Source organism: Cetorhinus maximus, chromosome 6 (assembly GCF_964194155.1).
Source record: "Cetorhinus maximus chromosome 6, sCetMax3.hap1.1, whole genome shotgun sequence".
Classification (NCBI taxonomy): Eukaryota; Metazoa; Chordata; class Chondrichthyes; order Lamniformes; family Cetorhinidae; genus Cetorhinus; species Cetorhinus maximus.
In genome coordinates, this window is record NC_135884.1 from 28534011 (window position 1) to 28551968 (window position 17958).

Sequence of the window (17958 nt, forward strand, 5' to 3'; positions counted from 1 at the left end):
GTTTGCAGGATATACAGCAAGCAATGATCTGATCAGGGTAGCCATTATCCCACAGGATAGCTCGATGCGCCCTATTTCAGCATCAAGCCTGCAGGGTGAGCAAATGGCTTGGGCCTATTTACATGGTCACCGATAAGGCCAATCCCTATAGCGCATGGAGCTATAGGAATCCCAACACGTATATTGACCAGTCAAGGTAGGCTTGCGGTTGACAAAGTAGGGAATCCATCGGCAGATTTCTGAACTCGCACTTCAATGAAAAGGAGCTCATTTGACTGCTCCATTTCAAAGGTGAATTTGAGCACAGGATGGAGTCCATTAAGGTGTGTAAAGAAATTCGTACATGCAGCTGCAAATTCAAATATAGAAAATGTATCCTTCACATATCAGAAATATGCAAGAGGTAGGAGGTTAGGTGTCATTCCATTGAAGGCTCGTTTCTCATAGAAATCGACAATGATGTTTGAAAGAACTGGGCCTAGAGGGGATCCCTTGGCAACACCATTTACTTAGGGATACATGGTGTTGTTAAAACTGAACTCAGCTGCACGAGTTTTTGAGTTCACAAATTCAATTAATACAGATTCAGACAATGGTGGTGCGTCTACATCACCATGACAGTGGAGCGGTGCAAATGTCTATGGCTTCCTTGAGTGGTATATTGGTGAATAGGCTAGCAATGCCAAACAAGCACATCGACCCAGCATTGCTATTGATTCACAAGCCCTGTATGGTCTTCGTAAAGGTGATGGAACCTTTCATCGTGTATGTGGAAAGCTTGCTCAGAACTGGTTCTAGCAACTTGGTCAACCATTTGGCTAATACAGAAATAGTAATCGATACGATATAAAGGGACATCACTTTTGTGTGTCTTGCACAGCCCATGCATACACAGTAAGCCGCGAGAACAAATCCTAAAATATATACCACCCAGCAACTAGTTATTCTTACATAAGTCCAACAAAGGTTTTTGGGACTTGCTTTCGAGGGGGGCTATCCAGTCATGCTTAGCTGTAGGTCCAATGGATATGAATTTGGACCCACCATTAAGAATGGCATGCATTTTGTTGATATAGTCACACTTGTTAAGGACAATTACGAAATAGGGTGTATCAAAATTATCCTCCAGGATAATGGCTACCCTGATCAGATCATTACTCACTACATATCACGCAAACTCATGAATGGGTCTAAGACCACCACTTTAAGATCTGAAAAGTGCCTAGTCTACCTCAGGTTATCCCAGAAGGGTAAGACATCCCAAAAATTTGACCAACAGATGAAGCTACCTGTTTCATGCTGCTTCTATGCAGTAGCAACACAAGTGGTATTCTCCACTAACAGGGTGCTGCTGTGAAGCCAAAAAGGCGTTTTGTCCATCTTAGTGCCAGTCTGATCCGAGGTGGGTAGGCCATACATCCCAACAACTGGCAGATTGTATCAAATAGCACGGCCCTTCAGCTGTTCGCAACAGGCAAATTACTGGCCGACCCCAATCAGCCCTTTGTTTGCAAAACAGTGTCTAACATTAGATGGATTCCGCACTTGGACAACACTTGCTAAGCAATCCTGACTGTGCTAAGAACTACACTGACAATCAATTCAAGATCATCAGTCAAGCTCGCAGTGTGGCCCAGTTACATGTGTCTGGAGTTACCTACATTCACACACAGGGCCCTGTCCTTTGCAGACAGAAGGAGCATGTCCACGCATTGCATCTTTTTCAACTAAACAAAAGCTTCGGGGACAGCCATTCCCTAGTTCATTCCGCATGACAATGTCTTGACCAGAGTTGACCTGCATGGTTTGAGTTTAAACAAAAGCTTGGCAGTTAACTGTTCCCTGGTGCATTCTCCATGGCAATGCCTCTGCTAGAGATGGTACCTCTAATCAGTACTCTCTTCTCATGCAGTATAAACGGTTGTTTCCTTTACAATTGGTATTCTCGCAAATATGTCCTGATGAGGGCTGATTTAAACCAGTAATACTCAAAATACTTCTCTGTACTTGTCCAACTGAAACCTAATTTTAGGTGAATCATGGCCCTTCTGGATTTGTAAACTGTAGAATCAGTCGCTTGATAGTACAGAACTTGAATATTACTGAAGAGAGAAATGTTGCAAAAGCTTTTCATCTTGCAATCAGGACAAACACAAGAATGCCAATTTCAATCAATCAGAACAATTTTTACTACAGGAGAAGAGGGTGCTGATTGGTTGGCAAGTCGATTTTGATTGGCTGAGGCCAATAGCTACACTAACAACCAATTTAAGATAATCAGTCAAGCTCGTAACGTAGCTCCTTTATGCTCGCTAGAAGCAACATACATTCATTTTCAGGAACCTGTTCTCTGCAAACAAAAGGAATATATTCAAGCCTGGATTTTTTTTTGAATTAGCCTGGAGCTTGGGGAGCCTATAGTTCCCTGTTGCTTCCTCCATGGCAATTCCTCAGCAACGCCAACCAATCAGCAGCCTTTTTTCCTGTAGTATAAATTGTTGCAATCATTTGAAATGTGGCATTCTTGCATTTGCCCTGATGAGTGCAACACGAAAAGCTTCAGCAACATGTCTCTTTTTTCAGCATAACTACAGAGTGTCTTTTCTAAACACACATTTCATACATTTGTCTATTACTAGTTGTCTCACAAATGAGTCCATTAATTTGGTTTGCTTAAGTGAACAAATCAAGCATGGCTCCTATTACCTACTAATAGCAAGATTACAAGAAACTGACAATGTGGTGGGGAATTAGCTGCTTGTTCAACAATTGTGCACCAAATGTGGCTTCTGCTAATCATTAAACCTTTCCATTGGGGTCATTAGCAGAAATGTGAAAATAGGCACTGCATCCACAACACAAAGTCACATTTCATGGTTTAGTTTCTAACAGATACTTGTCATGACACAATTTACCATCAAGCACTTGAGTATTATATCAAAAAGCTACAATGCAATTTTATTATGGTTCATTCTTCCCCCAAAACAGGCTACCCACTGACCGCAACTGACGATCTCCCTGTCCCTCCCTCCCAAACCCATTCTCTCACTTCCTCCCTTTTCCAATTGCCAGGGACCATCCAAGGGTCCACTAAAGTATTTTGTCCTTCTGGCCAGCTTTTGGACAGGATACAGAAGAAAAACATTGAGATTCTGCCATTAAAATTCTTTAAGTTCTCCATCTCTGTGCTTACACCTTACTTTCAGAAAGGATGAACAGTCTTTGAATGTATCAATGAGCTGAGAGAGAATGCACAAGCTCTCTAAAAACAGGGGGCTAAATGTTCTTGCCACATGGAGACAGGTTTGTGGGTGGTGTGATGGGGCACAACTTTCCCAGGGCAGACTGCCACAGGAATCAGCAGACCAATCCACAGAGGCAGCAAGCAATGAAGTTAATTAAGGCCCCATTCAAGGGACTTTTTTCCCCAAGCACCGCAACTTTCCTGGCCCCACTGTGTTGGGAACCCGGCAATGTTGCAGCCTCTCGCCAGGAGCAGGCCCTGGCTGTCTGAATAAAGGGAGCTGCAAGACTCGAAGGGGATGAGGAGGCACTCTTGTAGAGTGGTCAACCCTTCACCCTGAAGCCCCCCCCCCACCATTGTTTTGTCATCTTTCTCACCACTTAAGAAGGGGGCTTTGGTAAGCACCTCTCTTTTGAGGCATCCCGTAGGGATTTCCCTCTTCTCCAGCAGCATACTTCTCCTCGTGGGTCTACTGTCTGGACATTGGAATGGGCTCTGGTCCACCCACCTTCCTTCATTATTTGGAGAATACAGAGGATGCCAATTAAGAAGCAATCTGACAAAGCTACTCCGGTGGGCATGCTGAAGCCAAGTGTAGGCTTCAAAGTTCGCAAATGGCCCTGACGTCAGGGTCCTGAAGCCCACGGGAAAATTCAGGCCATGGTTTCTTACTGCAAAATAAGTGATTGGGGAGTTCTGGGAATAGAGTCTGACATTTTATGAGCCTTGAAATGGAAATCCTGCAATCTGGGACTGGGGCTCTACTTGACTAGGGAAATTATTTGGGAAAATAGGATAGTCTGAAATTATGGAGACTGAGAGACAGGACCTAGCAGCCTTGCAGAGGCTGAGACTCAAGAAAATGAAGTTTAAACACCTTTGTTCCCTTTCAGACTATCAGATTCCACTCCCTTGCCATGTTCTGGTGGCCCCCTTCCCAGTACACTCCATATTCCTTTTCGTGCATCAAATCCCCACCCTTTTCAGGATTTTCTTTTTTAAAAAATGAAGGATGGCAATAATAAAAAAATATTTCCTTGAATATCAATCTGTTTTCTTTATGGTCAAAGAAATCACAGCTGCTCTGATCACAGGTACTGTGAGAGCAGCATAAAAATGGCATTAATTAGGAGGTTATATAATTGTAGACTTGTCTGAAATAATGCTTTAGGAAATTTATCTCCCTTTTCAGTCTTCTGGAAAAATTTGAAAAACTCACAAAACCTCAGGATGAGTGGTAGCACTTTATGAACTTACACTGATGCAAAGATCAAAGCTGGGAAATTTTATCACATGCACGAGCTCTTTGTGCTCATTTCAAAGAAATATTAATTTCAGGACAAAGTAAATCTGCATAGCACCCAAAGACTGAACTCCACACATTTCTGACCCCTTTTACCCTCACTATAAGAGACCAGCATCTCAAAAGTAATGAACACAACTGTTACACTGACAACAGCACCACAGCAATGATCATTTTCAGGATGAAATAATCAGCTGTATCATGAGGGAATCTAATTAAAGACATGTCATTGATCTCAAACTTCTGGTGGGTCAATGGATGGAAGGACAGTCATTAGTTCAGCAGAAGAAAAACATTTGGGTAAACATTATCTATTTAATTGGGGTTTTTATAGAATGGGATATGACAATTGAAGACATACTTATAACTTAAGGTGTCAATTGGTACAATAACAGTCCTTTAATATAACAAAAGTAAAACTGTTGATAAATAAAGTAAGGTGATTATAGCAATCTTGTTTACCCAATGGAAAAAAGAGCTCATTAATATTTAACAAAAGTTATGACATGGGACAAGTTCAATTAAATTGTATTTTAACATCAGTGCAAAAACATGTGGGTTGTCACCTGGCAGAAAATATGCAAAAAATGGCAGCTTGTACACAGGTTTGACCTGGTCAAACAGTATGCTGAGCTCAGAAATGTTAACACGTTTAAGTCACCAACCTATCCATTCCCTACTTCAGTTAAGCACAATCTACTGAGAGTATGTTAACCATGGCTGCATGTGTTGCATGCTTAATGAACAATGAACACTGACCTCATCCTATTTGAGGAGAGAAAACAGCTAATATAAAAAGCATCCTGTGACAATACCATTAGGCATTTAAAGCACTTCTCACTTATTCTCTGATTTCTAATAGCTTCAGCACACTTTACAATAATAATGTGTAGTTAACAGGGTTTGTTCATATTTTATGGGGATACACTTGCTGCATTCTGCTCCAATTTTCCAAATCTTTTGGCCTACCACTAACACTTGCAGTGCAATGGCACTGGTTGTCGGAGGTAATTGAAATAGCTGTCATAGAACATAAGAAATAGGAGTAGGCCATTTAGCATCCCAAGCCTGATCCGGCATTCAATCAGATCATGACCTCAACGCCACTATCCTACCTGCGCCCCATAACCCTAGACTCCCCGGTGGATCAAAAATCTGAATATATTCAATACAGAGTTAGGCAATGACCCAGCCTCCACTGTTCTCTGGGGTAGAGAGCTTAAAAGATTGCTGACCCTTTGGAGAGGAGAAATTCCTCCTCATCTCCACCTTAAATGGGAGGCTCCTTATTCTGAAACTGTGTCTTTTGAAGAAGGTACATAACTTGCACCAGGCCTTGATTCAACTAACTTGACTGCTATGCTTCAAAGGAAGCATGGGTTTCAGATTCTTTTCCAGAAAATGCAGTGTTGAATAACTCAATTTTAAAAGGAGATATAAACTGACTGCATAAGATTGGTGAGTCTTTCCCACGATAGGGCATCTTTCGTTACCACACCTTTTTCACTCTCGGTAGGCCATCCATGCCCAAAGATCCAAGCAGGTAACTTCTTCAAACATCTCTTCTAAAACAGTTTGAAGTGAGGGGGCAAACTTTCCCAACCTGCAGGGAAATATCCCCATCAGCATCGTGGCTAAACACAGGAACCATGCATGTGCACAGTTGGAACATTCAAAAGGAGTACGAAAATGGAGGCAAGCAACCCATGCATCATCTTGGCAGACCATGAAAACACCTTGTTAATTAGAGGTAAAGCTTTTAAACCAGGTGCCTTTGTTCCTCATGACATGTTGGGTACCAGGTTGGTTTAATTTATAATGCTCTCATCTGTCAGAAAGTTAAAAGAGAGCTCAGCCTCATTATGGACTAGGCTGACATTTCTATGCCATGAAGGGGATACTATATTGTTGGAGGCATCCTTCCCAGGACAGGACAAGACAAGAACTCCCCCAAAAAACAATAGGAACTTCTTCTGGCATCTTAACCAACATTAATGCTTTAATCACCACCAAAAACAGATCAGTCATTCATGTGTTTTCAGTTTGTGAACCTGCTGCATTGGCCTACAAAACAACAGTGACTGCACTTCAGAAGAAATCCAGTTGTAAAATGCTTTGGGATGTTCCAGGAATGTGATCACACACTTTCTGTACATAAATTAAAGTTACTTTTTCCATTTCTAACTCAACTTAACCTCATATTCATTGTAGTATATGAATCTTACCATTTCTTGTGCAACATCATCAGGATTTTCTTTATTTATGTCAAAACTGAACTCAATAGCTCCATTATCTTTCGGCTTGCCCTTCAGCTTCTTGGGGTCTTCAACCCAGAGCCTCATTGCAATTGCATTATTTTTCCCATCATCCTCTTCAGCAAGCTCAACCCTTAGCCCAGTGTCCTCCGCAAAGAATGCATGATTTAACATATCTTTTATAGCATACCTGGAAAATAATTCAACACTCGTTATTCAGCTTAGGGTAGAGTTTCTGCTTTGGGCACAGTCAGCACTCCAGGTGTAAACCAAGCCCACAATTGCAGAGTTGAGAGGTTCATGGTTTTCAAGTTTCCCTTCAAACTTTTTTGCACATTGTCAAATGCAATATCTGCTGTGAAGCAGTGCAATCAAACAGCATTTTAGAATACTTGTATTAAAATTTTACTTTAAGAGTATTAACTTGGCAGAATTTAGTTCACAACTGAAAATGAGTTCACCACAGAAAAATAAGCATTTTAATCAATCCATTACCTGTGAGTAAATCAAAATTATGTTACTGAAAATGACTTTTAAAAACCATTTGGAGCCATTTCCATGTTATATAGGAACCACATCCAAAATCCAGCTGTCTGAAAACCAGACATTTTTGAAATGGCATGCAGGTCTAGTTCCCACGCTCCTGTGAAAGACTGTATAGGTTGGACATCTGAGAGTTGAGGATTAATATTCAAACTTTCTTGCATCTGCGTATATTTTATGAGAAATTCTTGTGCAATATAACTTCAGCAGCTAGCATAATAAACATGAGAGCAATAAGCAGAGCAGTCCAAAATCTAGAAAAATCCAGCACGGTGAACACCACCACCTGGAAGTTCCACTGTAAGTCACTCACCATTCTGACTTGGAAATATATCACTGTTCCTTCACTATCGCTGGGTCAAAATCCTGGAACTCCCTCCCTAACAGCACTATGGGTGTACCTACACCACATGGACTGCAGCGATTCAAGGTGACAGCTCACCACCACCTTCTCAAGGGCAATAAATGCTGGCCCAGCCAGCGATGCCTACACCCCAGGAACGAATTAAAAAAAAGGTCCCAGTGTGCCAGATTTCGGATGTCCAACCTGTATTGGGATTCAGCTGTTCATAAATCTAAAAGAATTACATACAAAAGCATTTAAATATGCCTATTAGTGACCTTGCACCCAAAAGAACCAGCTTTTTTTTTTAAAAAAGAGCCTTAGGTCTGCAAATGAACACAATTATTGGATGTTCCCAATAGTGATGGTAGTGAAATGGCATGGTGGTAATGTTACTAGGCTAGTAATCCAGAGGCTTAACTGCCCTCCATAATGGCCTAGCAAACCATTAGAGCAATAAGGGATGGGCAACAAATGCTGGTCTGCCAGTGAATTCCCACATCCCATGACAGAATAATTAAAAAAAAGTTGTGGATGGGGTCTGTTGAGGGCAATGTTTTTAATCCAGCAGAGAGGATTCTGGAAACTGCGCTGGATGCAATTTGACTATCTATTGCACAGGTCTCACTGATTTCAGGCAAATTGTGTTGAAAAAGCTAGCGAAAATGAGTAATGTTTATTCTCTTTGCAGCTGTACTTCAGATTTCTCATGTGCTAAATGATCATATACAACCTTCACATTCTTAGCAACAGTAAATTTTTTTTAAAAGATCAGTCTTTATAGAAACTCTAAAAGCAGTTGAAAATATGTTATACGTGTAAAACAACTCAGTTTATTGGGAAAAGTATGTTTAACGCTTGTCGAGTATCAAAAATTCAAGAAAACAAATTCATATCTACAATATTGCTCAGTTTTTTTGTTGGACTGGACTGTTTTACTTGGTCAGTTTGAGTGCATCTATTCGTGAGTGATTTTGTGGGCGGAGCCTAGTGCACGCGGAAGCACATGGGCCGCAAACACTGATGCGCAGGCAGCTGCCAACAGTTGGTGGCAACGACAGCGTCAGGGTTTGAGGTAGTGGAGTGGGGGGGAAAAGGTGGCAGGAAAGCCCTGGCTGGAGAGATTGTTTCCGTGAGAGATGGGTTGGGAAAGATGCGATGGATGGGGATGGCATGGGAGTGATGGAAGAAATGGAAAAGGTCATGAGACGTAGGAGCAGGAGTCGTCCATTTGGACCATCGAGTCTGCTCCGCCGTTCAATGAGATCATGGCTGATCTGATAATCCTCAATTCCACTTTCCTGCCTTTTCTCCATAACCTTTGATTCCTTACTGATTAAAAATCTGTCTATCTCAGCCTTGAATATACTTAACGACCCAGCCTCTACAGTCCTCTGTGGTAAAGAATTCCACAAATTAACAACTCTGAGAAGATTTTGCTCCTCATCTTGGTCTTAAATGGGTGACCACTCACTCTGAGATTATTTCCTCTGGTCCTAGACTCACCCGCAAGGAGAAACAACCTCTCAGCATCGACCCTGTCAAGCCCCCTAAGAATCTTGTGTGTTTCAATAAGGTCGCGTCTCATTCTTCTATACTCCAATGAGTGCAGGCCCAACCTACTCAACCTTTCCTCATAAGAAAATCCCTCCATACCCAGGATCAACATAGTGAACCTTCTCTGGACTGCCTCTAATGCCAGTATATCTTTCCTTAGATAAGGGGACCAAAACTGTTCACAGTATTCTAGGTGTGATCTAACATGAGAGGGATGGCACTGTATGGGATATGAGTGGCATGAGAGAGAGAAGATGGCATGGAGGGATGGGTGAGATGATGGAACTGGTTGTGTGGCAAAATGGCAGGGAAAACACATTGACACAAATTATTCAAAAGCTATTCTTTGAGCTAAAAATTAAGATTTAATAAACTTGAATAAAAAAGTTGCAGAGAAGCTGTCAGGTCAATTAAAAGAATACATCAGTGTTGACTCTATAGATGAAGATGATAACAGTTCATACCCCCTAGAGTTTCTCCACAGTCTAACTTCAATAATTTTGTCACCAGGCCAACTAAGACTGAAGGAAGGGATAATGTTGCTACGATAACCTGGGACTGTGTCATGGACCAAGGCTGGTAGTTTGAAAACTATTTCTTTTACTGAGATGCGCTAAAATTACAAGAAGCAGATTTTAAGGAAAGAGCTTGTCCCTCAAAAAATATTAAGCCCTTTAACCTGCCTTTTCAACTCATGAGAAAATAGTTTGCAATTAGATTTTCATATTCTAAAATGATAAACAAGTCACAAGGACAGATTCTTGACAAAATTTGTATATATATTCCTAGGCCAGTTTTTAAATGTATTGACAGTTTTATGTAGCTTTTTTCCAGAATGGAGACATTTTTGTCCTGTTAAAGTCTTTGGTGAAAGAATAACTAGAAATCCTGTAAAGAAGTATTATTTAAGTAAAGATACTAATTTGACCACAAATATTTTTTTTGGGGGGGGGGGGGGGTCTCTGCTAGTGAATGATTAATACTAGACAAAAATGTTGCATCGTATCACTCCATGTTGAATGCAATATATTGTTCTTTAATAAATAAATATTAAAAGCAAAAAAAAATACACTTTGTAAACTAAGTCAAGGACTTGCTGATAACTGGCGAAGAAACATTTACTGCAATTGCCTTGTTAGTAATATATAGTAATTAGTTATCATCAGGTCTGAAACAATACACATTTGTTCATGACTTTGTTACAAACCTTTCTTCTTTATTCTGGCAGATGCATTCTCCAATGATCTCTTTTATTTCTGGATCTGTGACCTTGCCAAAACTTGCTGGTTTTACACCCTGAAAATTTAGAACAAAGTTGCACAAACTTGGTGATTTTTGCCATTGAAGTTTGGAGGAATATTATCCAAAGTATTCAAAATCAATTATCAAAATCAACATAAACTTCGAAAGGTATAGTTTTAGTGTGGATTCTCCATAATTGTACAGAAAAATTACACTGAACTCAACTATCACCACAATACAATTAGCAATTCACAAAAATTCTCTCGATTCAAAGGGAGTAAGTACTCCATCACAATACCACTTCCATTTTTAGATATGTGTAGGCAAGATGGAATTTCAAATGAATATTTCATTGGTTAAAAACATTTAAAACTAAATGTGGAAAAGCAAATTTAAAAATTACAGCAAATACACAAATTATTAAAGGAAGAACTGATGCTATATCTCGTATACACACAATATTGTTGCCCGAGAGATTGCCACAGCTGCAAAATGCTTTCTGCTTAGCGATCAACTTTCCAGCAGCATCTCAAAGAAGCCATATATGTTACATACATCAAATGAAAATGAACTTCATGCACTATAGCAACATTTTTCCATTACTAACATGTTAATTAAACACCAATGGGATGTTGGTGACACCACGTGATATAGAGGCTGTATTTCAAGTTCTCAAGATCACTTTCTTTAGAAAGTATAATAGATCCATCCCCCTATCCCTTCTCACAAATCCAACAACACATCCCTATAGAGGGAGGGATAGATTCTTGCCAGTCAGAGCACTACTGACCTTCACATATACAGGATTAAAAAAAGCTTTTGTCTGGCTGAGTTTCTCCCATCAGTCTCTCCTAAGAATCTGTTAAAACTACTGTACAATTTTGTTCAACTATGCAGTCTATAAACCCTCCTATAAATACAGTGATAAGCATACATTTTACTGTATAGTAAAATAGTATAAACAGTGCAAGATTCTTCTTTTTGCTTCTGCTTATCTGGACCACTTATTGAATATTTGCTAGTTTTCCTCTTTCAACTTGTAACCTTTGCAACAATTGGTTTATTAAAGTACTTTCTTTTGCCTTTCATTTCATGCCTTTCGAGCAGTCCAAAGTTTATACTTCGAGAGCTCACATATCAGACTGCTCAAATTCAATAATTTCACCAGTGTTCTACTTAGCACTTGTGTGTGTTATGCCATACAGCAAAGTCCTTAATGTGGATATAACCTTTAATTTGCTTTTATTTATAGCTTCAATGATGCAAAGTTACCTTCCATCTCAAGTCTCCTACAGTAACAAATAACTTATTTTCAAGACAGAGGCTACCAAGATCACTTCATTGTCCAGCAAGAAACATACTTGAAAAGTGCCAGAAGATGACCCCCCACCATTTTGTTAACTGGGAAAGGTGGCAGGAAAGTAATCATTCAGCTCTTCTGTATCTTGTTGCATCAGTTTTGAAATAGCATGGGTGGTGGAAATTAAGACAGGAACATGAAGTAGATATTCACGAATAGCAAAAGTGAGGAAAAACCGGATTTTTCATCATCTATTGTTTAGCAACATTAATCAATGAAGACAACACAGGAGAATTATAAAAGTACTTTTAAAAAAGTGTGAACACCTTTTAATACGTAATTGTAAACTCACGTCGGATGCCATTATGAAACAGCCACAGCTGGTCTGGGTTTACAGTAAGAATTTTCATCCAGATTGATGAGATATTTCAACTGAAGGTGACTTGATTTGTCATCCCACAAGTAGATCACAGAATCTTTACAATGTAGGAGACTATTCGGCCCATCGAGTCTGCTCTCTGAAAGAGCATTCTACCTAGTTCCACTCACCTGCCTAATCCCCATAACCCTGCACATTCTCTCTTTTCAGATAGCAATCCAATTCCCTTTTCAATACCTTGATCAAACCTGCCTGCACCACCATCTTGGGAAGTTCGTTCCAGACTCCAAGCACCTGCTGGGTGAAAAACTTTCCTCTCATCACTCTGCCCTCTAGTTCTTGATGCTCCCTTAAGTGGGAACAGTTTGTCACTATTTACCTTGTCCATGCCCCTCAGGATCTTAAATATCTCTATCAAATCTCCTCTCAGCCTTCTTTTCTCCAAGGAAAACAGTCCCAACCTCTCAAATCTATCCTCATAGCTACAGTTCTTTAACCCTGGAATCATTCTTGTGAATCTCCTCCGTACTCTCTCCAATGCCTTCACATCCTTCTTAAGTATGGTGCCCAGAACCGGATGCAGTACTCCAGATGAGGCCTAACTAGTATCTTATACAAGTTCAACATGACCTCCTTACTTTTGTACTCAATGCCCCTATTAATAAATCCTAAGATACTTTCTGCCTTATTAACTATTCTCTCAACATGTTCTGCCATCTTGAATGACTTATGTACATATACACCAAAGCCTCTCTGTTCCTGCACCTCCTTTAGAGTTTCTCCCTTTATTTTATACTGTCTCGCCATATTCTTCCTGCCAAAGTGAATTACTTTGCACTTCTCAGCATTGAACTTCATCTGCCATTTGTCTGCCCAATTCCAAAGGACATAGACATGTTGGTGAAATTCAAGATGATCCTCATCACAGCTGACAATGTTTCCAATCTTCATATCATTTGCAAATTTTGAAATCATGCCTTGAACACCACAGTTTAGGTTATTAATATATGTCAGGGGGAGCAATGGTCCCAACACTGACTCCTGGGGATCTCCACTACAGACGTTCCTCCATTCTGAAAAACATCCATTTATTACTATTCTGTTTCCTGTCACTCAGCCAATTTCTTATCCAAATGCCTACTTTCCCTTTTATTCTGTGAGCTAGAATTTTGCTCAAGTCTGTTGTGTGACACTATCAAATGCCTTTTGAAAATCCATATATACCACATCAACAGCACTGCCCTTACCAACCTTCTCTGTTTCTTCCTCAAAAAAACTCCAGCAAGTTAGTTAAACATGATTTTCTCTTAATGAACCCCTGCTGGCTCTCCTTGATTTCTTGCACTTGTCTAAGTGATCACTGATTTTGTCACTAACTATAGTTTCCAGGAGTTGCCCAACCACTGAAGTCAGACTGATTGGTCTGTAGTTGCCAGCTTTATCCTTGCACCTCTTTATGAACAAGGATGTAACATTCACAATTCTCCAGTCCTCTGGCACTACCCATGTCTAAAGAATACTGAAAGATCATCACTAGTGCCTCTGCAATTCCCACTCTGACTTCCCTCAGTGCCCTTGGATGCATCTCATCCGGTCGTGATACCTATCTATTTTAAGTAAAGATAGCCTAACACGACCTCCTTATCAATTGTAAATTCTTCTACTGTACCAGTTACTTCCTCTCTCACCTCGGTCTGGGTAGCATTTTCTTCCTTTGTAAAGACAGATGCAAAGTACTCGTTTAATACTGCTACTATTTCTCCTGCCTCCATATGCAAGTCCCCTTTTTTATCCCAAATTGGCCTTACTTTCTTTTATCACTTACATACTTATAGAAGACCTTGAGATTCTCTTTTATGTTAGCTGCCCGTTTCTTTTCATGCTCTCTCTTGCTTTTCTTGAGTTTTTTCACTTCCTCTGGTCCTTCTATATTCAGCCTGATTCTCCATTGTATTTTCTCCCTGACGTCTGTCGTACACCCACTTCTTCCTTTTCCTCCTCACCTCTATCTCTCTCATCATCCAGGGTGCTCTGGATTTATTTTTCCTCCCTTTCCCTTCAAGGGAATATACCTTGACATTGCCTGCAATACTTTTTCTTTGAAGGTGGCCCATTGTTCAGCCACCATCTTTTCTGCCAAGATTTGATTCCAACTCACTTGACTCAGATGCATTCTCATCCCATCGCAGTTGGCTTTCCCCCAATTAATTATCTCTGCTCTGGATTGTTCCTTGTCCTTTTCCATGGCCAACACAAACCTTATGATACAATGGTCACTGTCCTCAATGCTCTCCCTGTGATATTTGATCCACTTGGGCCAACTCATTCCCCAGGACCAGGTGCAACAGTGCCTGCCCTCTCATTGGACTGGGAACATGCTGCTGCAGAAATTATCTTGAACGCACTGCAGGAACTTGCACCTCTCTTGTCCCTTTGCACTATTCCTATCCCAGTCTATATTTGGATAAATTTTAATTGTGGCCGGGCCGGTATTTGACAAAAGAAAACTGGCATCAAGTCAGCAAAAAAGATTTTACTTGCATTATTTCTCCCACAAAAGCATTAATCTGTCAAATAATTTTCATATCATTGATAAGTTGCACGTTTCATGTCAGCCAGATGGAATATATTTACCCCCCATAAAATGTAGACCACAAGCATTTTATAAGTTTGAAATGACAGCCATCATTAAACAGTGTCACTGTGTCAGTTAGCCCTACTCATATCACTGACAATGGGCTACTGGGGGTACACAAGCAGAAACTGAGACACAAGTTACTTCTCTGCTTTCATAAAGCCATGTGGGTACAAGAAAAGCAGAAAAAGAGTGAATACAAAGCAATTTGAAATCATTATCACTCAAAATAAAAATACAATTTTCTATTTTTATTCCACTTTAATGATCTTCAGGCAGTAATTTTTGGTTTCACTGGACTCACTTTGAGACAAAGTAGTTTCTAAGATAATGATAACGGGTGTTTCACCTGACTGAATTACTTCATTTCCTTGGGAAGAGCCAGATAGAGTTCACAGTACAATTTACCAGGAAAGCAATTGTTTTCAAAGAAAAATATCTAAACTATCTTTCGGAGGTCGGAAAAACTTAAAAACTTGAAAAGTAGTTACTTAAATCCAGATATTTTTATGGTCTTTCTTTTAATCCTGGTACAAATGAAATGCATTGCCAATTTAACCATTGCTAATCCAATTTTGTAATAATGTATTATTTCTTTAAACAAATTAAGATGGTTAACCTTAGTAAAAAGCACGTCACAAAAAAGAGGATTGCAACCCATTGTACCTCACCTATATAAATGCTACTGTACATTACACTTTAAATTTGCTACATCCAAAACCACTTGATCTTTAATGCAATTCATTTTTTTCTGTCACTGATCATTTTCTGTTCTCATTTCAGACTTCCAACACCCGCAATATGCTTTCAAGTATCTGTTCTTTGTTTTTTTAATTAAAATTCTATTTTGGAACCACAAGTCAGGTATAATATGGCTGGGTGCAGGGCAAAACTCCCTCTACTCCACCAACAGTGCAGCTTGATCTAGATGACACTATTTCCTGTGCCAGCCTCCCTTTTCTGAGTGAGGCCAACAACTTGCCCTGAATGCTGTGAATATTTTGGCTGTGGGCCATGCAAACTTATTGCAAACAGGATCTTGAGCACAGAATCCAAGACACTATCCGCACAGTATGTGGTATGTCTGGTCTCAGATGCACAGATCTCGTAGAACCTTTAAAATTCTCATGAAGCTCTGTTTGAAAAATTAAAGACATTTGTTGACATAATGCAATCTTTTCAGAATTACCCTTATTTTTATACCATGTCACAATTAAATGGCAAGTTCAAAGTGTTAATTGCCCAGTGTTTAAGTCACACCATATCTCAAACATGGAGGCATGCATTCCATGTGCTCTTACTCTTTTTCACTTGTTGCAAATAATTCATATGTTTTAGAATAACTTTTAGTTTTAGAAATTAAATGGTTAAAAGCAACATAAATGAAAGACCTTGGTTAAGATACTGAAACAATCTTAAGGTAAAGACAGATCAAACAAGCCTCTGGATTTAATTAACCTGTATTTATCTTACAAGGTCAGAGTTCATAATAAGAAAAAACTTAAACGTCCATCTCAGGATCACGTAGTAGAACCAGGGATTCTGGAGAGTGGTCAATTACATTAATAAATATAAATTACTCATATTGGTTACAGAATCAAAGAGCTGTGTTGAAGGCAAAACAACTAATTTACATTACTGTTTGATGGCATCCCAAAGTATGCCATGTTGTCATAGAAATTGGCTGTGGTTGTAGAAGGTTCTTTTGTTTATATTATTTGGGTTTTTGCACAAAAAGCAAGCAGTTGCAATTTTGCTTTGGTGTAGACTGCATTTCACTGAATTGAGAGAGCCAACAGGAGATGATCATTAGTCAAACCTGCACATTATGCAGAGAAAATACTAACTTAATTGTTTACCATGTGGAATGCAGCTTGGGCTCAAGCTGAATTTGGATTTCGTGAGGGAAAAAGCAGCTGGAAGATTTGCCTAGTTTGCAGCTAGAGGAAAAATATCTACGGTGGTCCTCAGAGCCGTGAGGCACAAAGCAGCCAGTAGAGTTAGCTTAGAAGCTATGAGAAGGCAGTCGGGTATCTGCCAGCAACCAGAGAAAGGAGCTGTAGCATCCACAGTTGTGAGGGATTAAAAAGTTGGACACTTAGCCAGAAAGCAAATGGAAGGAACCTCAAAATAGAATAGCTGAAACACTGAGGAGAATTAAAGTTAATTCCAGAAGGCCGTGACATACTTTGAGTTAGTCCCAAGAAAAGTGAATATACATTACAAGAATCTTGAAGGTTCAAAGGGAACTCTTTGGTGGGTGGGGGAGAAAAATAAAATGTAGGTTTGAGTTCATAGCACAAGTGGTTATAAACCACAGTACTACACAGTGTTAAGTTAACAGTGCTTGTTTTGCTTAATTCTTTTTACATACGATAAACTTTTTTGGTATAAAAACGTGAAATATTGTGGCATAGTTCTGTCAGTTAATTATGAAGTGCTCAGATTTCTCTTTACATGTTAACAGTCTCTAACAGGATCATAACACACTCCATCTCCTTTTGTCCAACAAAAAATTTTCAAGGCAACTTTGGTACACCATTCCCACCTGCATGAAAGTTAAATTAAGCACAGAGCAGTGGCCCATAGTAAGATTTGTTTGATATTTAATACTGGGCATATTTTAAATTCAATGAAAGAATATAATTATTCCAAAATACCTTACTATTCATTCTAAATTTTCTAAATCTAAATAATAGTTCCGTTAATGGAAAGAATGGAGCTATCTAGATTTTAAATAACATTTTGAAAAGCCTAAAGGGCGGCTTGGGATTAATTAGGATGTTGTCCTTGTAACAAGAAACATGTCCAAATGGAGTACAGACTGATGGGATGAACACCTCAAGTCACATCTTCTGCCCATTGAGTACAAATGCGAAGCAAGTCTAGCACTTCAGCTTACTATCAGTTGTCAAAGATCCTATTTGCAATGAGTAGGCATTGCCCACAGCCAAAAAACTCAACATCAGGACAAGTTGTCAGCTTCATTTTGGCAATAAGGGAGGCTGGCCCAGGAAAGTGCCACCTGGATCAAACCACAATGTTGGGTGGGGTAGAGGGAGATCGGCTCTGCATCTAGCCAGATCATACACTGGACTTCTAAAGTAGGAAATAAAGTTCAGCATGATTTATTTGTTTTTATATTCTATTATTATTG

The 17958-nt window shown here is 39.6% G+C and overlaps 1 protein-coding gene across 4 annotated transcripts in view; it reads right to left on the reverse strand.

Moving 5' to 3' along the window:
* LOC144681669 (serine/threonine-protein kinase WNK2-like) overlaps positions 1-17958 on the reverse strand; it is a 225598-nt gene that overhangs the window by 113113 nt on the left and 94527 nt on the right. For all 4 annotated transcript variants that reach the window (XM_078543481.1, XM_078543480.1, XM_078543479.1 and 1 more), the window contains exons 5-6: positions 10453-10541; positions 6773-6992 (exon numbers count right to left, since the gene is read on the reverse strand). In XM_078543481.1, coding sequence (XP_078399607.1) covers positions 6773-6992; positions 10453-10541 — 309 coding nt within the window. The remainder of the gene's footprint in view (positions 1-6772; positions 6993-10452; positions 10542-17958) is intronic.